Source organism: Rhopalosiphum maidis, chromosome 3 (genome assembly GCF_003676215.2).
Source record: "Rhopalosiphum maidis isolate BTI-1 chromosome 3, ASM367621v3, whole genome shotgun sequence".
Lineage (NCBI taxonomy): Eukaryota > Metazoa > Arthropoda > Insecta > Hemiptera > Aphididae > Rhopalosiphum > Rhopalosiphum maidis.
In genome coordinates this window covers 10,747,347-10,767,853 of record NC_040879.1, presented here as the reverse complement: position 1 = coordinate 10,767,853, position 20,507 = coordinate 10,747,347, and the positions used below count along the sequence as shown (strand labels likewise).

Below are 20,507 nucleotides of genomic sequence, written 5' to 3'. Positions count from 1 at the left end.
AAAATTAAAAATTAATTTAAAAGTCATCAACATCCGGTCCGAACTCACCAATATTATTATCTCTTGCTGTGATATTTATAGTACCTACATTATATAATAAATCAACTTAATAATTAATAATATTATGAAGTAGTTATCTGCCTATCTGCAGGCGATCTAAAATATAGATTAAAATAAAACGAAATTCAATAATGTAAGCGAGGTACGACTACAACAGTCGTTTGCCAATCGTTACGGTATACTAGATCCATATATAGATGCGGTGTACTCGGATTTGCAATCGTTTGTTCGACGTGCAGAGTTAGGACGTACATGAATCTATGTGTGCCTTACCTATGAGCCTATGAGTATAATATGGACCTTAAACCTCTTCAACGACGTTATATTGCATAACGTGTACGGCCAATTGCGGTGAGCACATTATAAGTGTCAATCGATCATATACCTATATATAGACTCAAGTCGGTCACCGAGTTCTCGTTCCCGCCGTAGTATGTATTATATCATGTTTTATACGTGTGACGCGTGTATTGTACAATTTGTACATAGGTCGTTGGGCTAAACAGTATTGGTTCGTCGTGTTTTCGTTTTCTCGGCGCCACCGACCGGTCGGGTGATCGTCCGCACAATCGTTTAGGCAAACGTCGGTGTAGTCGTCGCCGAGTCTCGTGGATGGGGCGGGTGTGCGAGCGGGGTACATACCGGACAAAATATGTGTGTCTGTGTGTGAACCGGTGCCCGAAGATACAACAATAATAATATAATTATTATATAGGTACGCTGTGCCGTATAATACGACTCGGTGGGGAAAAAAAAAAACCAGAAATTGTTAACGAGCACAGGTGTGTTGCGTTTATAGGTAGGTAGTAGTTGTTGGTAGTCCGGTGCGCAACGAGTTTTCATCTATACGGCCCCAACAATGGTTAAATAATAATAATAATAATATTAATACTGCATATGCGCGCACCACCGGCACTATATATATATATATATATATATGTGTGTGTGTGTACATAGGACGACGATGACGGTTACTCGGATACCTGTTATAATATTAACCGCGACGGATGTGGCGGCGCAGCAGTCGTTGTGCCGGATCTCCGCGCTCCCACCGGTCGTAGTCGCCGCCGCCGTAATTTCAAACTACGCAATCGTCGACGCGTCCTCGTCGGTTTTTTAATAATAATAATAATAATAATATTATCCTTTCCCCCGTCCTCGGTGACGATAGTGGCTGGTGGTTTCGTGCGCCGGTGTTGCGGCGGCGAAGAGGAGAGATCGGCCGGACGGACGCGCGCGCGCACACGCCGACCGAAGTCACCGAACGGCAAACAGTCGTGTCTTGACGTTACCGCCGCGGCTTAGTCCATTGCCGTTCGGGCCGTATCGCCGACGTACCTGCTATCGTAAGCGCGTCGAGTGTGTTATGTTCCACGGCGGGTTGAGCAACAGCATCGTCGACGACGTCGTCACACAGTGCACAGATTAATAACGACAACAGTTGGCTGCGGACGATGGCCGCCACAGCGGTGACGAGGGCCCAGAACCGGGCCATTGCAAAGGTCAGTATAATATATAATATAGTTATGTTATTGTCTAATACGTAATAATGTCATGTACCTATAATTATTGTTACTCGAGAATGATATTAGTTTACTTAAAGCGGATACGACTGCGAGCTCCTATCCAGTCATATTCTAGTCATATTCATATAGTTATTATCTTAAGCCCACCGTTTTATAAATTAAACGTAGGTACTTGCGTACGATATATTTCGTGTGAGCTATTCGATCTTAAATCGCGAAATTCAGCGGCCAAGTCAAAGTCCGCGATTGCCTGATCCATTTGTGTGTGTGTGTGTGTGTGTGTGTGTAATATAGTGTTATTAGTTATTACCTAGATATATTATGTGTGAATGTGTGTGTGTGGCGTGCACAAGATTTCCCCTCGCATGTCCTCCCATCGGCCGTATAACTGCGCGCGTATAACGGTTCCGTCCTAAATTATTATACCGCTGTTTATCGCTGCGTCCACTACTATATTATTACTATGTATTATTATTATTGTACCTGCAGACACCAGCTATACTATATTATTATTATTATTGTATAGATATACCAGGAAATCTGTGCACGCCAAACTCGGTCGTCCGAGCGCGCATACGTATATAAATACTATAAACGTATTAAATTAAAATGAGAACGTACAGTACCTATAGTCTATACATATAATATATATTATGTATTTGCAGCGGGTATCTATATGATAATATGACACATTAGGTGGTCGTAAAAGTCGAGGAAATATTATAAATAGTATATCTACGCGTTGTACATATTAGTATATACCTATTGTAAATTGCCAAATTGGACATGACATTGCAGAGATTGTGATGTAGGTTGGTAGGTAGGTGGTAGTAGATACACAATAATAGTACATATTATTGAGGAATTACTATAATATAAGTACAATGTACGTCGTCAGCGGCAGTGGCGATGAAATTGTACCGCATCGATATATACCTATACATAAAACACGTGTTAACCCGTTACAATGTACCCGTTTGCCAGTACAATAGTATCGGAACGCGGCTGCGACGATGAGTATAATGTAAGTATCTAATACACTAATATACTATGTAGGTATACCACCTACCTGTTGCGGGATGTAGTACACGAATAATACCGATAGTGTTATACCTACGTTTTTTTCTATTGCCGACACAGACGATCGCGAACAAAGATCGTTATGATAAATAATACTAATGAATACACATTCAGACGATGTGCTATGACTGCTGTACACTTATACGTACATATAGATTTTTATAAATGAATATAACACTGAATGGTAGCAGCTTGCCCGCGGGATTATGTACGAATACAACGCACATCATCAGAGGTACCACCCCGAGTCGTACCTCGCAGCTGTAGAAAGTGAACCGATAACTTATTTCCATTGTAGTTATTTTTAAGATTTAGTAGAGACTGCGTCACCACAATGCATTATAATACATATTATGCATGCATATTGCATATTTTGAACTATATATACATATACCTGTATGGCTGTACGGTTTATTATGAGGTTTATTAAGAATAGGGGGAAAAATGATTGTTTTTGTTTTGAAACTTCGTTTACCACGTTTTCCGGATCCGCATCAACCAAGTCAGTTGGCTAGTGGCTAAATAATGCATTGTATATTATACACTGTTTAACCTAATTTTATATGATTTGTCATTTGTGTTTATTAACGTTTGTTTGTTGTTATAAATAGGGCACAGACCCAAAGGCGGCTACTTGTCGGGCAAAGTTGCAACGAGCGAGGTCTGCTCTGAACAGACAGATGGACCGGGAGCTACGGTTACGCGAAGGCGCTGAGAATCTATTGCGGTGAGTATAAAATATACAATATAATATGTCTCCTTAGCGTTATAAGTAAACTCTTATATTTACTCTATACATCTCCATAATAATATAATGAATGATTTAGGGCTACCACCAAGGACGGCGGTAGTGGCGATAACAGCGGCATCGTTGGTAGTGGCGGTGGCCGCAGGAATAAGAGTAAAAGCAGAAAGCTCATCAGGCAGACGGTAGCACTGGAGCTGAGTTTCTTAGATTCCAACGTCCGATTGCTGGCTGACGAGCTGGCCGAGCTTAACGGTTCGGTTGACGTATATCAGCACCGAGACGACGATGACGATGACAATGAAGATGATTTTGACAGTCGCCGTTGTGATCCTGTCAGTGCAGACGGTTCAATGGCGAATCGACGACGACTGCGACGGCAACGGTTAATGCCCATGATCGCCGTGCCGTTGAAAGACACCAGACCAATAGATTTTGGTCCACCTCTCGAGGTAATGTAATATTATATTATGACAGATACACAGCCTATCCGATTGTGTGTGTGTGTGTGTGTGTGTGTGTGTGTGTGTGTGTGTGTGTGTGTGTATGTGTGTGTGTGTGTGTGTAATATATATGTGTAATATATAAATATAATAGTAGTTCCTACTTATTCTAATAAAATAAATTCCAAACGCACTGAAACTTACTGCTATTTAATAAGATTTATAAGGTTTTAAATATGAAATCAATAATCATTTAAAAACGAGAAGCAATATGTATGAGGAATATTTTTTGTTCTTAAAAGAAGTAGGACCAATATTCAAATACTGACGTATCTGTTCTGTTTTTTCAATTCGACTGTATATTAATATTATATAGCATTTTATGTATTACATAGCGTTTCATTAGTCAACACTATGGCGTTGATTTGTCAGCGACACCGGAAGAGACAAGCGCTGTCCGTGGTGGTATAGGAGACGACGGAGATGATTGCGATGCAAGTGGTGGCGTGGTACGGCGGCGTTCATTGTCGTTACGCGAAGCCATAGACGAATTGACACAGCTCCGAGTGGTATGTGTATATGTTTATTATTTACGTGTTATGTATACACACATGATGTAATATCAAACGTATATAAAGGGCGAGGGATGTGTTTTTAAAAAATCAACACGAAAAAAAATAGAATTTCAATACGTTAAACGGTGTTTATTTATTTTAAAGTTTAAGTTTAAACTAGAAATAAAGCTATGAATAGAAAACTTAAATGCATAGTGATTTCGTAAAGTACATAAACAATAACAAAATGTATTTAAAAAATTAGTATTCTCAACAACCAGCAGATGAAAGTGATAATCATAATATATACATGTCATGCTATTAGAATATTGTAAAACATTTACCTTTACTAAAATAGATATAGCTGGTACATTGATATTTTAGAAAAAATCATGGGGCCTTAAATAGAAAATGCCAAAATAATTATTTAAATATTTACGTAAGTACTAAAATAACGTCTAAAAAATATTTTCGACTGATATTTTTGATATTTTTTTTAATAAGCCTATATGATAATATTACGTACGAGTAAAATAGTATACCAGATATAATATAAGCGAACATAACGCAAGTGAAATGTAACTTAAGTTGAACTTATCGTTATTGTTTTACAGGACACGCAGACGCCTAGTAGAGACTTGGACGGCGTTCGACTTTTGCTACGGTACTACAGGCAGTTGTACTACGTGGACCGTAGGTTTTTTCCGCCCGCTCCCATGGTGGCGTCGGTGACGACAACGCCGCGAAATTATCACCAACATAATCGCCAGCAGCAGGATCCCAATTATCGTCACGTTAAGCAGCAACAGCACTCGACCGTCGCCGGCTCGTCATTTTCGTCACCACCGCCAGCTATTTATTTCGAGTGGTAATAATATAATATATTATTATGATAAATTGACAGATGTCCACACATATGACATATTGTTATGAAACAACTGGCATATGTATATAAATTATTTATATAATCAGCATTATCATTTGACGACATTCACCATTTACAAATGGTTGGTAGGTACTTAGAAAATGTTTACAGTGTTATCTGTTGATTGTGATTTAATAATTGTATGTATTCTTAGGTAGGTGTGAGGTAATTTATTTGAAATGTCACTGTACATATTTGTTTAATAGTTGCATTGTATTAATTACTAATTTGTAACTACTGCTGTGTAGTTTATCGTTAACTAAACGATTAGTTAATTAAGTCCATGGACAATTAACTCACTCATTATTTTGAAAAATGTATAAAAACATACTCTTAATTATAAGTTAGCTATAATTGTCTCATTTTATGTTTGTAACGTCTATGGGTAATGTCGTAATGATCATTTTAATGAAAATTATTATCTATATCAGAAATTTAAGTCTTCAACCTTATTAGACTATAGGGATCCATTTTAGGTATTATTTATTTATGTTAATTTTATTTGCTTTGTACAATTACAAAACATACATTTACATTTGGATATAAAACATATTTACTATACACACGTACCTAAAATATTATTTTTAAACATTATTTTAATAATTCAAAGTATATCATCGCCAAATATTAAAATTCATGTGATCTAAAGTTGAGTTACAACCCACCGGTTGAAGACCACTTATTTAAATTTTAAATGATAAAGTATTATACGCATGCCCGTATACCATGCTGGTAACTTCGACGTATTATTTATTGTCATTTATTAATTTTCTCTTTTTACTTGTTTGTTCTTAAATGTGATTTGTCTTACTCAATTTTCGAACTTACTTAATAAGGTTGAGATTTATGTCGATGTACACACTGCATTACTAGTAGCCGTTTGTCGTAGATTATATACATGTAAGTATACGTACATTATACTTATCATTATGGAATGTGCAATAACAACGTTGGTGAAAAATGAAAATATAGCTCATCACGTTGACCTAACTTAAAATAATTATTAAAAACGGAATTCGCGGAAAACAATATTTGATATGATACTGCTGATTAAATAATATAATTACTACAACGTCCATAACAATTGTTTGACACTGGAGAAATTCTGCAGTCCACGGTATGTTTATTGGTATGTTACTTACCTTGGTGTAATCTTTAATGAAATGTTATGAGACATTTTATATTAAATTTTCAAGAATTTTTAAAAATTATGTTTGTGTAGCAAATGCCAACATAAAAATTTGATAAAAATTATAAGTATCAAAAGTTACTTGTTTTTGAATTATAACAAAACATAAAAATCGTTTGAAGAGAAATTGTTATTACTTATTAGTAGGGCTCGGAATTCGAAGCATTTGCCTATTTTTATGGATTGACTTAAAATGTAGCAGAGTTCTATGGAAGTGTATGTCATATTAAGACATGTCCAATTATGAAATTTAAAAGTGCTTTTTTTTACTTTTTTAATCGGGTTTTCTACTTTTTATGGCTTTTTTAGAAAAACCCTTGGAAAATCTATAAACAATAAGGAAAAATGTCTCGAAAATGAAGTTTGATTTTTTTATTATATAAAGACTTTTTCTAATCATTTTGTTTCAATAGTTTTTGTAGTCATTAATTATATTATTTTTAGCATAATTATAAATTATGTCTAGTACCTAATAATCGTTTAAAAATAAAGTTTTTTTTTTGATTACATATTTTTGCTCAAATTTAAGTTTTTTAAATGCTTATTTGAGTGCTTATAATGATGTTTTTGAGTGATTTTTTAAGCGCTTATTTTAAAGATTTTAAGTACTATAAGTCTCGAGCCCTGCTTATTAGGTACACGAGTGAATTATCCTGAAAAATCGTAAAAATTTGAACTTCACACGGTCATTTAAAGTTAATGTAATTCTCCAGTCAACTTTTTATTTTTGTCATAGGCAAGAAAAACACATAAAGAATCTTATACTAAATTTTAAAATCTTACATATAAAATTAAAAAAAATTATGAATTTAAAATTACAAAATAATTTGTAAGGTTTTGAGATTTTAACGAATTTTGACAAAATTCTAACTTTAAACGTTTAAAAAAAATTGCTGTGACTATACATTTTCAATCATCTTTAATTGGTAATTTTTTACCATTTTATTCAGTGATAAATTTTTCATCAGTATTCATAGAAAAAAACCTAATTTAAATTAAAAATTAAAAATGTCTATGAATAGGTTTAAAAAAGTTAAAATATTTTGAAAATTTCATCATGCTTAGAAAATGACAATATATCAACATTTGATGAATTATACCTATATGGCTATATGTATTTGAATTACAGCTTAAATCTCGTTTTCCTTTTGTTTTGTCCCCAGTTATTTTGAAAAGTATACTTGATCAATTACTCCTTATTTGAATCTATATTATAATTTACACAAGCGTATTACCCTAGAAGGTATTCAAAACTCTCAGTAGTCTACTGTAATGCGACATTGCGGTCAAGTCTCAAATACCTGTAGCTCGATTAGACCAGGTTCACTGGTAAAAAAGATTGTGTAAAAATCTCGAAATTTCCAAAAGTCAAACCAACTAATCCCGTACTTTGCGTTCGTCTATAGGTACGATTCGTTTGGTGGTCCAGTACCGTCGTGCGGCCAACGCACCGTCCGGTTCGAACAAGCGTGCGTACTGTTCAACGTGGCGGCGGTGCACACGCAAATGGGCGCAAAGTACGACCGCCGTTGCAGAGACGACGCAGACGAGGGCGATGACGACGACTACAACATGAGCATTGGCTCGGGAAAACGGGCCGGCTCTTCGTCGACATCGACCGGTGCGGAAGCGGTGGACGGATCCGCGGCCGCCGCGCAGTGCTTTCTGCGGGCGGCCGGCGCGTACCGACACATCGGCGACACGTTCGCCAACGCACCCGCTCGTGCTGCCGATCTGCGCGCCACCGGCGTCCTATACGCACTCATGATGGTCAGTGATGTTAATTTATTTTATATTTATATACTTGTCGGCACGACCGCATAGGTATATATATAGTTACGATGGCAAAGAGGCCAAAAGTCGTAACGTTCGTGTTTGTTCCAAAAGCATTATTAATATTTGATTACAATAGCTGTGTTGCCCGGACGTATATATCAAAGCAACGCGAAAGTAGTGGCCTGTAGGTTATTCCAGTGTGTCGTTTTTAAAGTACATTCGTGTGCGCCCTGGAACGAATCTTGAAATCTGAAATAGTGGGAGGGAGGTAACATTTTTTTTAGAAAAAATACAATTATTATTATTATTTTAGTATATTTCATATTCTAGATTATAGAAATTCAATTATAAAACTACTATTTGATAATTTATATTATATTATTTATACTATAGTTTTAAGACGTATGAATTAACTATCTATTTAATGTATACAATTTCCAAAGAACGGGGGTGGGGGAAAAAACTTATATTTCATAGTGTCCTTCCTAGATTTGCGACTGTGTGCATTTGGCCTAATTGGAACTTTTTTAAATACCAACTTCGCATATTCTAAGAGCAGTTCAAATTTGCGGTTTAGCAATATAATAAAATACATTATAATTGTTGTGATTTTGGCTGTATGACTTTTGGTCTAATGTCCATTGAATTGAATTTGTTCAACAAATTTTTATTGAAGTGTTTTTCACGGATCACACATAGGCTCAGGCTCACGAATGCGCTTTTGAAAAATTACAATGGCGGTTCTTGACATCTGTTCGGCAGCAGTGTCGCCGTCGACGTCATCGAGGATACGGAGCCAAAGAAAGCGAAGCCAGTGCAGAAGAACTTGGTAGTGGTGACCACCGTGGCCGTGGTGACAGAGATGCAGCTGTCGGTGGTGTTAACATGGGAGGGATGAGCGAAGTAACCGTAAATACACCGACATGGACAGAGTTGGCTCGTGAAGCGGCACACGTGAGTACCTCATATACATGTTACGCATTGCGTTGAGGTTAATAAAAACAACAAACGAGAACAGAATGAAAGTCATATATTGTGTTTATAATGTCTCAATGATAATATACAAGGATAGTTATAGCTTAAATATAAAACCACATAAACAACGAAAGTATGTACATTGTATACATATATAAGCTATATTATTATACCTACATAATACACTAATATGTATAATAACATGATCTGATTGTCTATTGTCATTACAATCGAGATGGTCAATGGTGTGAAAGTAACAATAATATACCTATTTATTACAATCTATTGAGAAAAAAAATCTAGTACAATGTTTTAAGTATTATTATTATTTATTTGTACAAAGTTGTACATATTACACTACTATATTAGAATAGGTACCTATTAATTATATAATCAAGGTTTGGCATTAAACCGTAAGTTATTTTACGTAATTTTCAAGTAAATTTAAATTTTTGCAACTTTAAATTTGATATTTGTATCTAAAGTTACACCTGATTAGGAAATAATTGGATGATATTAATATCATGTTTGTTGTAATTTTCAAAAATTCAAATATTTCATACGCGTACATTATTAAATATTAATTTGAAAGTTTGTTTTTTATCATAAATATTTATAGCCTTGTCAATTTTAATTATTAGAAAATACACATACTTACAAAAATTATTTTTATCGAAGAAATAAACATAAATAATTAAGCAACTTTAGTATCTATATTATACAAATAGCTTTAAAGTTAAATTGTAACTATGAGTTACTTTAACTGTAACTTGTAGCCTGTAGGTATGACCGGTTAAAATTTACCAAACCATCTATTTTTCAATTTGTAATCAGTTACAACTAATCGAGTATAACTGTTGACTATAAGTATATCTGTGGTTATATATTACTTATATAATATACAGTAACTACGCATTGTACCTACGCTCGGTCACATGTCCATCACTGTAGAATAATATTACGTTTTCGTGGCGAAGGTATCGCGAATGTACGGGGACGTGGTGTACAACAGCTGCTGCCGCCCACCAAACGACAGAGCCACACATCGCGGTAAGGAAAACGGCGTCGAGCAGGGTGGCACGTCTACACCTGGGTCCATGCTACCAGACGTCTGGGTGGCCGTGTGCAGGATCAAAGACCGGCACTACGCGGCGCTGGCGTACCGGTTCGCCGCGTGCGCCTTGCTCCCGTATCGCCGATGCAGCGCTGACGGACAGCCGCAGGACGAACAACACCATGTGGGTAGTGCCCGTCGTCACAGCACCGCCGACTCGGACGCCAGCCAATTGCTGACGGAACTGACGGCGGCTGCGGCGGCCGTGGGTCTTGAGATTGCAGACGACGACGACGACGACGACGAGGCAACCTCGGTGGTGATGCAACAACGGCGGCGTCGCAAACAACTCGGTATGGATTCAACCCTAAAAATTATTTTAATTAATTATTAAGAGTTAACCCGTTGATGCAACTATAAAGAGGCCGGGATTCCTTAATATCTTCTCTATAGCCTCCCCCCGAAAAAATGTATTTATAGTTTGCAGTAAGCGTTGTTAATCGCGTTGTATTTACGCCGCCCACCGCGTTACCAATGATGATACTGTTACAGAGTTCTAGTCCCTTTAGCTTTTAAATTTCACGACTTTCTTGGTGTTTCAACGACGTGTGAAGTTCTAAATGAATTATATCCAGTATCTCATTCGATCATATAGCTAGTGAAATGTTTTGAATTTTCCTGTGCTTTTAAATTATTACGATGACATAGCGAAGAGTCTGGTTTGAAAATGTCATAAAAAAAATACAAATATATACTTAACTACACAATATATTTTTTAAATAATGCATATTATTTAATCATAATTTTTGGTTTATAAATTTAAGTTATAATGACGGTTTTCAAATAAAACAGTCGCAGTGTTTAAGTGGATTCTTAAATTATTAATTACATAAAAAAAAAAAATAATAATAATGATTTTTTGTATTTTGTCTTGTTGTGGCGAATGGATGTAACCGCAATGGCCCCAACTCCTCAAGTTCGTTATTAACATCTCACTGCTATATACAGAGTGTAACAGGACTATTTAACAAATATAGTAACATTTGCAATGGAAGTTTATCAAATAGTCTTGTTACACCTTAAATATACTGTTATTTTTAGTCTATTATGTTTCATGTTTTCGTTTTATAAATTAAAAACAATAAATAAAGTCTATTTGTCAGTCGCGGACGAACCCGTTAATCCGTATGATAACCGCGTTGTAGGTATGCTGTTGCTGGAGGCGGCTGCAGCGGCCCACGACCGAGCGGACCGAGCCCAGCGACTGTGTCGGCAGCTACGAGCTAAATCCGAGGGAAATACGTCGGGCAGCAGCGGCGGAGGGGGTTTACTGGCCGGTGTGTTGGACCGAGAACGGCAGCGGACCGTACGGCTGTTACTGTTGCAACGCCGCGACGAAGTCGGCGACGACGAGTACGGTACGACCGAAGGCGAAGGCGACAGCGACCGCAGAGTTGGTCGTGCCGAGAAGAGCTGCAGCCAATGCTGGGATTGTCGAGATTGTTGCTCGGACGACGACGGCGTCGATGCTGCCGCGGTAGCCGATTTTTGTTCGGGCGATCAAGAAGAGTTTACCGGGGCCGGCATCGCTGGCATCCCAGGTTTGGACGTCGATCGCGGTGTGTTAATCAGACGTAAGTACCAAGTATACCTACTGGCTGTATTCTTGTACATCCATAATTTCAAATGGTCGATATAGCTATGTATAAACAGTGTTGGCGTTCACGTCTGCAATAATTTTAGTACGATGTGCCTTAATAGCTACCTATACATTATATACAATCACTGATTTTTATGAGTTTTCGTAAAGAAGCTCGTAAATCTATACACTATATAATATATTACTCATATATTTAGAATGTTCTAATCGACAAACTATAATATAGATTATATACAAATAAAAACAAATTTGTTATAAATAAAGACCAAAAAAATTATTGCAAATATTTCATTTTGGAATTTAATTTTTAGGTATTTATTGCATCTGATTGTTGCTCACGGGTTTTAAATATATTCCACTATTGCTCAGTTGCTGCAAATTTAATTTATTGTCATTGTAGCAAAACGTTTATAAATGATTTTTATTTTTTAATCTGTAAATGGCATAATATTAGCGTCAAATTATTTCGGCCGATCGCATTTAAATCAAATGCTTAAAAGGTTCTACATTGTTTTTCTAAAGCAACAAATGGAAATACAATTATAAATATCACCTTATTTATCGACCTCTTATAAAATCCATTAAATAAAAATAATAATCCGGTCTGAAGTGCTATAATATTATCTGAGTCAATATCTAATGATGTGCGGACGATAATCGTGATTGTGTCTAATTGTGAATTTCGTTTTTAAAATAATGCACAGCGCGGACCAGATTTCGGTTGATGTCGATCGCGCCTGACTTCACGGACACAGGTGACGGAGACAACTACGCCGACGGCGACGACGTGGACGGCGTCACCGCCGAATGCGACTCGGCTGTGGCCAAACAACGTGGCGGCGGTGAAGATCGACACCGACAAAAGCGAGAAGAACGACAGCACGAGATCGCCGACCGCGAGGAACGCAGAGCCGATCTGTTCGCCGGGCTAGGGCCCGTGGCCGTTTTTTCGGCGCGTCACCAGTGTTCGCGGCCCCGCTGGGTGAAAGTGGCCCGCGGCAGTGGCCGTCATCGTTCTCCCGGCGGCGGTGACGAAGACGTTTGCGACGACGACAAATTCGCAGACCCCATTCAGCTCGTGGACCGATGGTTTGGGTTCGAGCTGCGCAGCCACGGCGGCGGCACAGCGGCCGCGGTCCCGCCCGCTACCGTAGGACACGTCCGGTCCAGTTCTCAGGCACAAGTATATAATATAAATATTATAAATCACTTCCGTTAATTATTTACCAACTATATCATATATTCATATGGCCATTATTATACAGTCACCCGTAGAATTGACGAGAACGCGATAGGTAGTAAGAGAAATTATGTGTGTTAAATGTGGTCTTAAATATACACGTGTGTTGTACATATAAGCGGCTTTGTCCTGACTGGCAGAGAAACAACGTTAAGCCTAAATCGTTGAGTCAAATAATCGCTAATAGTAATAATAATAATAATAATAATAATAAAAAATTTATAGTTAAATATTAATCTAGAGTTTTTCTTATCTACCACCACCCTATTTACCAATTTTTATAAAATAATAGTCTGTCTAAGTCGTAGAGGCCCCATTATGTTACTTTCCAGGGCCCCAAAAAGGTTACAGGCGGCCCTGGTCTAAACTTTAGTATAATAGGTAGAGACTTGGAATTTTGACGGTACCTACTACCTTCGTTTCATAATACAATTTTAAATTTTTACCACACTTCACAATTATTTTGTTTTCACCTGTAACATAATTAGAGCGATTATTTTATATTATTGTTTTCACTAGATGTCTTACGCCAGAACATATTTAGAATAAATTTTACATACTTACCTATTTTTTTTTTTATTTTTATCAGATACCTACCTAATTTTTAATTATTATATGAATTCTTTCGTTTTCAACTTTTACATGGCTTGTATGGTACGTTTTTGCTTTAGGTACCTATATGGTATTTATCATATGTGTTTTTCGCGCAAGGAATCTAGTACTTAATACCTATAAATGTATTAGTAATTTGTCAAAATAATAAAGTATGCAGTGTTTGTCAGATGTCATTTTTGAGGTCAATTTACTATCTAAATGCCACTGGTCATTAACATGTGAAAATAGATACATCAATATAACTACCATTTTTTTGTACTATTTGTTATTGTCAACTCCAGTAATTACGCACCCACCTTCAAATTTTCACATACCATCGTATTTAATAATTATGATATTTATCCATAATTATTACGTTGAAATAGTTATTTTCTGTCATATACTGTAAGATATTTTTATTTATCAACAACAATGTATTTTTCATAATATACAATTTGCTAGAAATTTGACATAGTACCATCTTGATCATTTTGTTATTATATTATTATATTATAGGTTCTATACTAGGACGCCATCGCCATACCGCCCATACTCGAACATTTCTCGTCTCTGTATTACACATGCGCAGCATGGCAATTTTACAGTTCGCGTTTAGCTTCATTAGCGACATTAGCTTTAGTATTATTTTTTTTTCTAATCCACTATGAAAGTTAATGATGGCGTAAGCACATTATCGTCATTATCTATGTTTGTTACGTCGTTTTTTACGATAATTCGGTTTTTTGGCGAGTTATGAGAATTTTGAAATTGCGTTGGTTTTATATTACGCAAAAATCAGTAAAATTAAACAAATTATCGTTAAATAATATTTCTTACCATTAGGTTTTATAACAGGTCATGAACTGCCGTCTGTCAAATGTAAATTTGTCATGACATTACGCACTTGTAGTTTGTACAAACACTTGTACAATGATGAATGAGCTATATAGTAACGTCTTCTTAATATAAATCTAATTAAAATGTAAACATTGATACATATAGTAAGTGGTCTTGATTTTTGGCACTGCGTTAGTTCGGCAAGTATAATCCGTCATATTTTTATAATTTACTGTTAAAATTTTATTTTTGGATCATCATTTATCATATTAAATAATTCGAAGTAAATATATAAATATAATTGAATCTTTCGATAATATTGTTGGATTTTCAACAAAAATTATCAATTTGTCAGTTGTTGGCGATATAAATAGTACATATATACGCGTGATTTAATAAAAGTATAATGAAAATACAATATTTTTTTCGATTTCTGTATACCTAGTTAAATCATTTTTTCGATGATCCGACAGTATTCGGGTTCTAGTGGTCCCACAGGCCACAGGTATTGGATTAACAAGACTATTGTACTAGTGTTTTTTTCTTAATTTTACAATCAGTTATACAAATCCACATATAGACTGTAGTCAGTGGCGTATTTAGGATTTCGTTGAGGGGAGATATAACTAAAATTGTCAGTGTCAAACACAGCTTTAAATAGAAAGAAATTCTATCTAGAGCCGTGGCTCCAAACATCCTAGCATTTTATTAGCTATGGATAAATGAAAAAAAAACACAATTATTGTCATAAAAATATAAGCTAAAAAATAAGAAATGCTGGCCAACGGGGGAGGTATTTCTCCCTAATCTCCCCCCGTAAATACGCCACTGCATATGATGGTTATACAAAATGTTATTTATTACATATTTTATTTTATTATTGTTCTGTTCTCGGTACAGCACGTCGGTCTGAGACGTGGTGATATAGTGGTGGCGTTAAAGTTAAGTTCTGGTGATGGCGGCGGCAGGGCAATGGACGTCAGATGGGAAACGTGCCGCAGGGTGGCGGAACTTATCGTCCACCAACATCAGCGACGTCGGAGGGGCAGTTCCGGCGACTGGAGCAGTCGTCGTCCAGTTGAAAATCGTCACGCCGATCACTGCAGCGGTGGCATCTGACAGTTACTCGCCTGCGGAGCCAAACAAGGTAGGTAGTCTAACTAGTCTAAGTAGGAACCTACCTACACATATTGTATACATTTTTACACGCATAAGCGCAATGCGCAAATATAATAATAACAAATAAGATTTCATTCACTTTTGTATATTGAAGAATTTTAATAATAATTTTATTTTAAATTTATTCATCTACAGTTTTAGAAAAATCGTTTAAAATACCACGCCGTACAATGAATTCAATTCTAATCATTATTATGACGTTGACCACGGGTAATTTTTGTATCACCAGTTATAGTCGTATACCATATAAAAAGAATAAAGACTAAAATTCGTCACTAAACTGTGGATAATCGTTATTAATCAAAAATGCTATAATTCTTACACCCTGAAAAAAATGACGCATTAATCAGCTTTGATAATTAATTTTATTTTGAGTGAGGTGGTGAATGTATTAGACAGGTGCAATTATTAGTTTCACAATGATGGACTTAAGGTTTTTGTTTTAATTTTCTTATAATTGTTTCTATAATAACCATTTGAAGCGGTTTAATGAAATCTTTGAATATCGTTTTCGGTATTTCTGCTGGAATTTGAAAAAAAATAAAAATGCCCAATAATTTTCAATATAACCGAAAAAAAACTAAAAAAAAAAAAAATAAAAAACCGTAGTAAATATACTATTCAAAAAAATTAAATTTTTTAATTTGTAGTAATTCGAGTAGACAGGTACTTGAAATATTTACCAAATATTTATATCATCAACTATGTTCTAGACATGATAAGTATACTTAATTTTCAAAAAAATGTAGTTTTTTTTCGGCTACTTCAACATAAATATTCAATCGATCAATTTATATAATTGTTCTCATAATTTGTTCTTAGTTATAGCAATAGTTTATAAAATATTAAAAATATATTTTTATTATTATTATATAATATATATTATACATAATTTGTATTTTGTATAAAAGCGTGTGTAGTTCTAATTTGTACAATATTTTTTTCGGTATTTTTTAATGTCATTCGGTTACACTTAAAATGAAGTTTTCAGAATGTGTGATGCGATTGAATCTTCTTTTAATTACAGGGAACTTTAGTAAGACAGAAATATATTTATTTATTTATTTATTTAACCTATAGTTTTATTTGGTGTTGTTAGGCTAAGGAGGGGGGGGGCTTTGGAGCTGAAAAAAGAATTTTTTCTAAGATAATGATCTCAGTTTGTTTAGTTTGTTTTATCATTATTATAGTATTCTTTTTCTACGTCCCGTAGCTTAAGCGCTGGGTAACTTTGAAATCCAAAAGGTACCTATAGAAACTAATTTTCGCCCAAAACATATACTTATTGTCATTTGTCATTTGTCAAGCATAGGTACTTTATAAAAATTCGATAGTTATCCATATTTCCATGTATCGTTTATAAAGCTCAAGTTAAATTATAATTGCTTTATGTTAAGTCGTTAACTTTGTAAATTGTAATTTCATCGATTTTATAAATAAAAAATCTAGCAATGTTCTATTTAATTATTATTACAGACATTACGATTATATATTTTTTTATCGGTTATTCTTTATGTTATCTCATATAGATTTACAAACGGAGAAGTACAAATATGGCAGCCTTAACTTCAACTATACATTCAGCTCCATCTCTACCACCCATATTGTCACAATCCAACTCTAAACAACGTCGCCAACGACGACAGAATGCGAACGGTGGCAGCGAAGGAAACGAGAGTACTAATAAAAAAAATACATGGTTATGGAATCCATTCCGACGGCGGCGGAGAAGTGTTGTTGGCAATAAGTGTTAAAAAAATGTTGACCAATGTAATTACCATTGATTATTATACAATATATGGATGCATATTAAATAAATACTGTTCGTAGTCCGTAAGACATTTTTTAGGATAGAATGTTACTATTATGATATAAATAATAAACACAAAATATATACATTTTTAATTTTTTAATTTTTTTTCATACAACTATGTTACCTTAAAACTAAAATTACGATTAACTATTATTACTAAACCCCGCCACGATCGCGGGGGTTACTTATAACAAACAAAATTCGATCGTTACCTTAGATTTTAAACATATAATACAAATTTACAATAATAAATTATTGTTTTCATAGTAAATTATTTTCAAAACATTCAAATATCATCACTATTGGTATCCAGAATTCAATTAAATAATGAATGATAAAAATTGCAAAGGTTTTTTTAGTAGATTGAAATGTACCAATAGTGATGTCTTTGTAAAATGTATATTGATGGTTATAAGTAAAGTAGACTCAATTGCATAAATAGCATGTTGGGTAATATTGATAATTTTAAGCTCATTCAAGTCTTATCACCATTGGTGATATATTTTTTAACTAACATTAAATGTAAAAGTTTATAATGTACCAATGGTGATAGTAATCTTAAATGCGATTCATGGTGAGGTAGATTGAAATGTACTCATAGTATTTTGGTCATATGAACAATATTGTTCACCTTGAAGTTATATTACCATTGATATCCATATTACAATTAATTAATGAATGTTAAATATCGCAAAGGTTTTTATTATATTGACATATTGTATCAATGGTGAAAATAATCTTCAAAGTGTTTGATCTTGATTGTTCTTATAATAGTCGTGAGTATTTAACGTTAAGGTTTTAAGTGTATTATAATGCATCAATAGCATTTTGGTCACATTAACAACTTGAGCACATTAAAAATTTATCAATATTGGTATCCATATTTGAATGAATTAATTGAATTAATTATTAATTAATAAATGTAAAATATTAAGAAGGTTTATATTATTTTTAAAAGTACCAATCATGATAGTAATCTGAAATGTATTAGGTATACGTGGTGTGAACATTTAAAGGTATATTGAAATGTATAAAAAACATTTTAGTTATATGAGTAATTTTGAGCACATTAAAAAGATTTATTTATTAAAGATCTTGTCATCATTTGTGTTTAACAGAAATATATCAATGGTAATAATATCTTTTAATGTTTATTATGGTGTAAAAATGTTGAGGTAGATTAAAATGTATCCATAGTTTTTGGATTATTTTAGTAATTTTGAACACATTTAATTATTAATATTAGAGCTAGAAATTTGATGCACTAAAAAAACTAAAAATATGTCATATGAAAATTTATTAATGCCATAAAATGTAAAATAATGCATTAAAATAATAATTATGAAAAAAATAATAAATTTATAAAATTTTTAAAATTTAACAGGCAATGTACATAGAAATATAGGATCATTTAAATGGTAAAAGAAAAAATATAGAGAAATACATTGTCAGCATCTTGATAGCTATTTGGTTGAGATTATGTGTTATCAAGCTCTTCAAACAGATGAATCTTTTGTTTAAATATTAACCAACGTATCATAACATTTTTCACCTTATACAAAGTATTCATTTTATCAATTATATCAAATTAATATAAATACAGTGTCTTTTGAATATCATTTTAGCACAGAAGTACCATTACACTTTTAAGCCAAAAAATTCAAGAGAAGTAGCTGCTACCAGCTACTACTCACTACCTAGCTGCTCTAGTGTGCCCCATTGAATATTATATTATACTTTAATTATTGTTGATAGTCCCAATAACCAAATTGCAACATCCGAAAATCGCCGTGATAACCAAAGAGTACCGAAATGTATAGATTCCCAAAAAGGTTATTTATAGCTTCATTAATTTAAAAAGTTGTATAATATTTTAAATGAAAGATTTGATCAGTAGAATATAATTTATAAAATAACAAGAATCATAAAATATAATTCAATTTTTAAAATTTGAATTTACACAGATGTGTCATAAACATTGATATGCTCTTAAAATAAAAAATGTCCTTAAAAACTGAAAATTCCATAAAATAAAAAGAAATTCTATTAAATAATTTGAAACTATAATTTTAACTCATATTTACTCTAGGTCACAAATTAATAAATAAATAAAAAATCCTTTCAACAGCAAATATACCAAAACAAGTATTTTAGTAAAGTGCATCGTATGATAAATATTGTAAAGGTTTTAATTATATTGAAATGTACCAGTGATGATACTCTTCAATAGTATTCAAAAATTTATAATTATTCATGTTATGACTTATTTTTAATAATATTAGATGATGATGGAGGCTCGTCTTGTTCAGTGTTTGTACTAGTAGTATTAGTAGCTGTACTACAACAATTTGGAGATGCATTCATATTTGTATTACTAGATACAGAAGTAGAGTTATGAGTAGTTGTTAATACTGTAGTAGTGGCAGCTGTAGAAGCGACAGGCTCTTGGTTTTGAGTGATATTTATAGTAGTATTGGAGTCATCGGCCTGCTGTGTAGTCGATTGTTGAAACTGCTGCTGGTAGTGAGATCTGTTGATACGGAAGAGATTGGTTAATAAAAAAGTTATAAAGTTATAATAAAGTTAATAAATTATATACATATTTTCTTACAGTTAAAGATAAAAAATATTTCTCTTTGATTAGAACAGACACTGTGTATCCAATACTTAACATACATATCACCAATAAGTCATAATATAATACCTAATGATATCCCTAATTTTGATCTTTATTCTTATCATACACAATATAATTTACTGTATAATTGCAAATTAGTAATTACTTACTGTATTAACTAGAAGAAATTATTAAGCAATTAAAATAAAATATTATTCTTGATTGAAGACTTGAAATACT

The 20,507-nt window shown here is 34.0% G+C and overlaps 2 protein-coding genes across 2 annotated transcripts in view; one reads left to right on the top strand and one right to left on the bottom strand.

Moving 5' to 3' along the window:
• The first annotated feature begins 1,514 nt into the window (after positions 1-1,514).
• On the top strand, positions 1,515-17,742 carry LOC113559606. The gene is given in 13 exon segments (XM_026965348.2): positions 1,515-1,562; positions 3,278-3,393; positions 3,494-3,863; positions 4,250-4,423; positions 5,023-5,276; positions 7,929-8,292; positions 8,998-9,252; positions 10,251-10,680; positions 11,533-11,961; positions 12,692-13,170; positions 15,559-15,720; positions 15,722-15,805; positions 17,367-17,742. Coding segments are annotated over 13 exon segments (3,390 nt in total). The 3' UTR covers positions 17,592-17,742.
• Positions 17,732-20,507, bottom strand: part of LOC113559605 — a 30,731-nt gene continuing 27,955 nt past the window's right edge. Inside the window, 1 exon segment of the mRNA XM_026965347.2 lies at positions 17,732-20,180. Within this exon segment, the coding sequence (XP_026821148.2) occupies positions 19,907-20,180 (274 nt within the window). The 3' untranslated portion in view covers positions 17,732-19,906.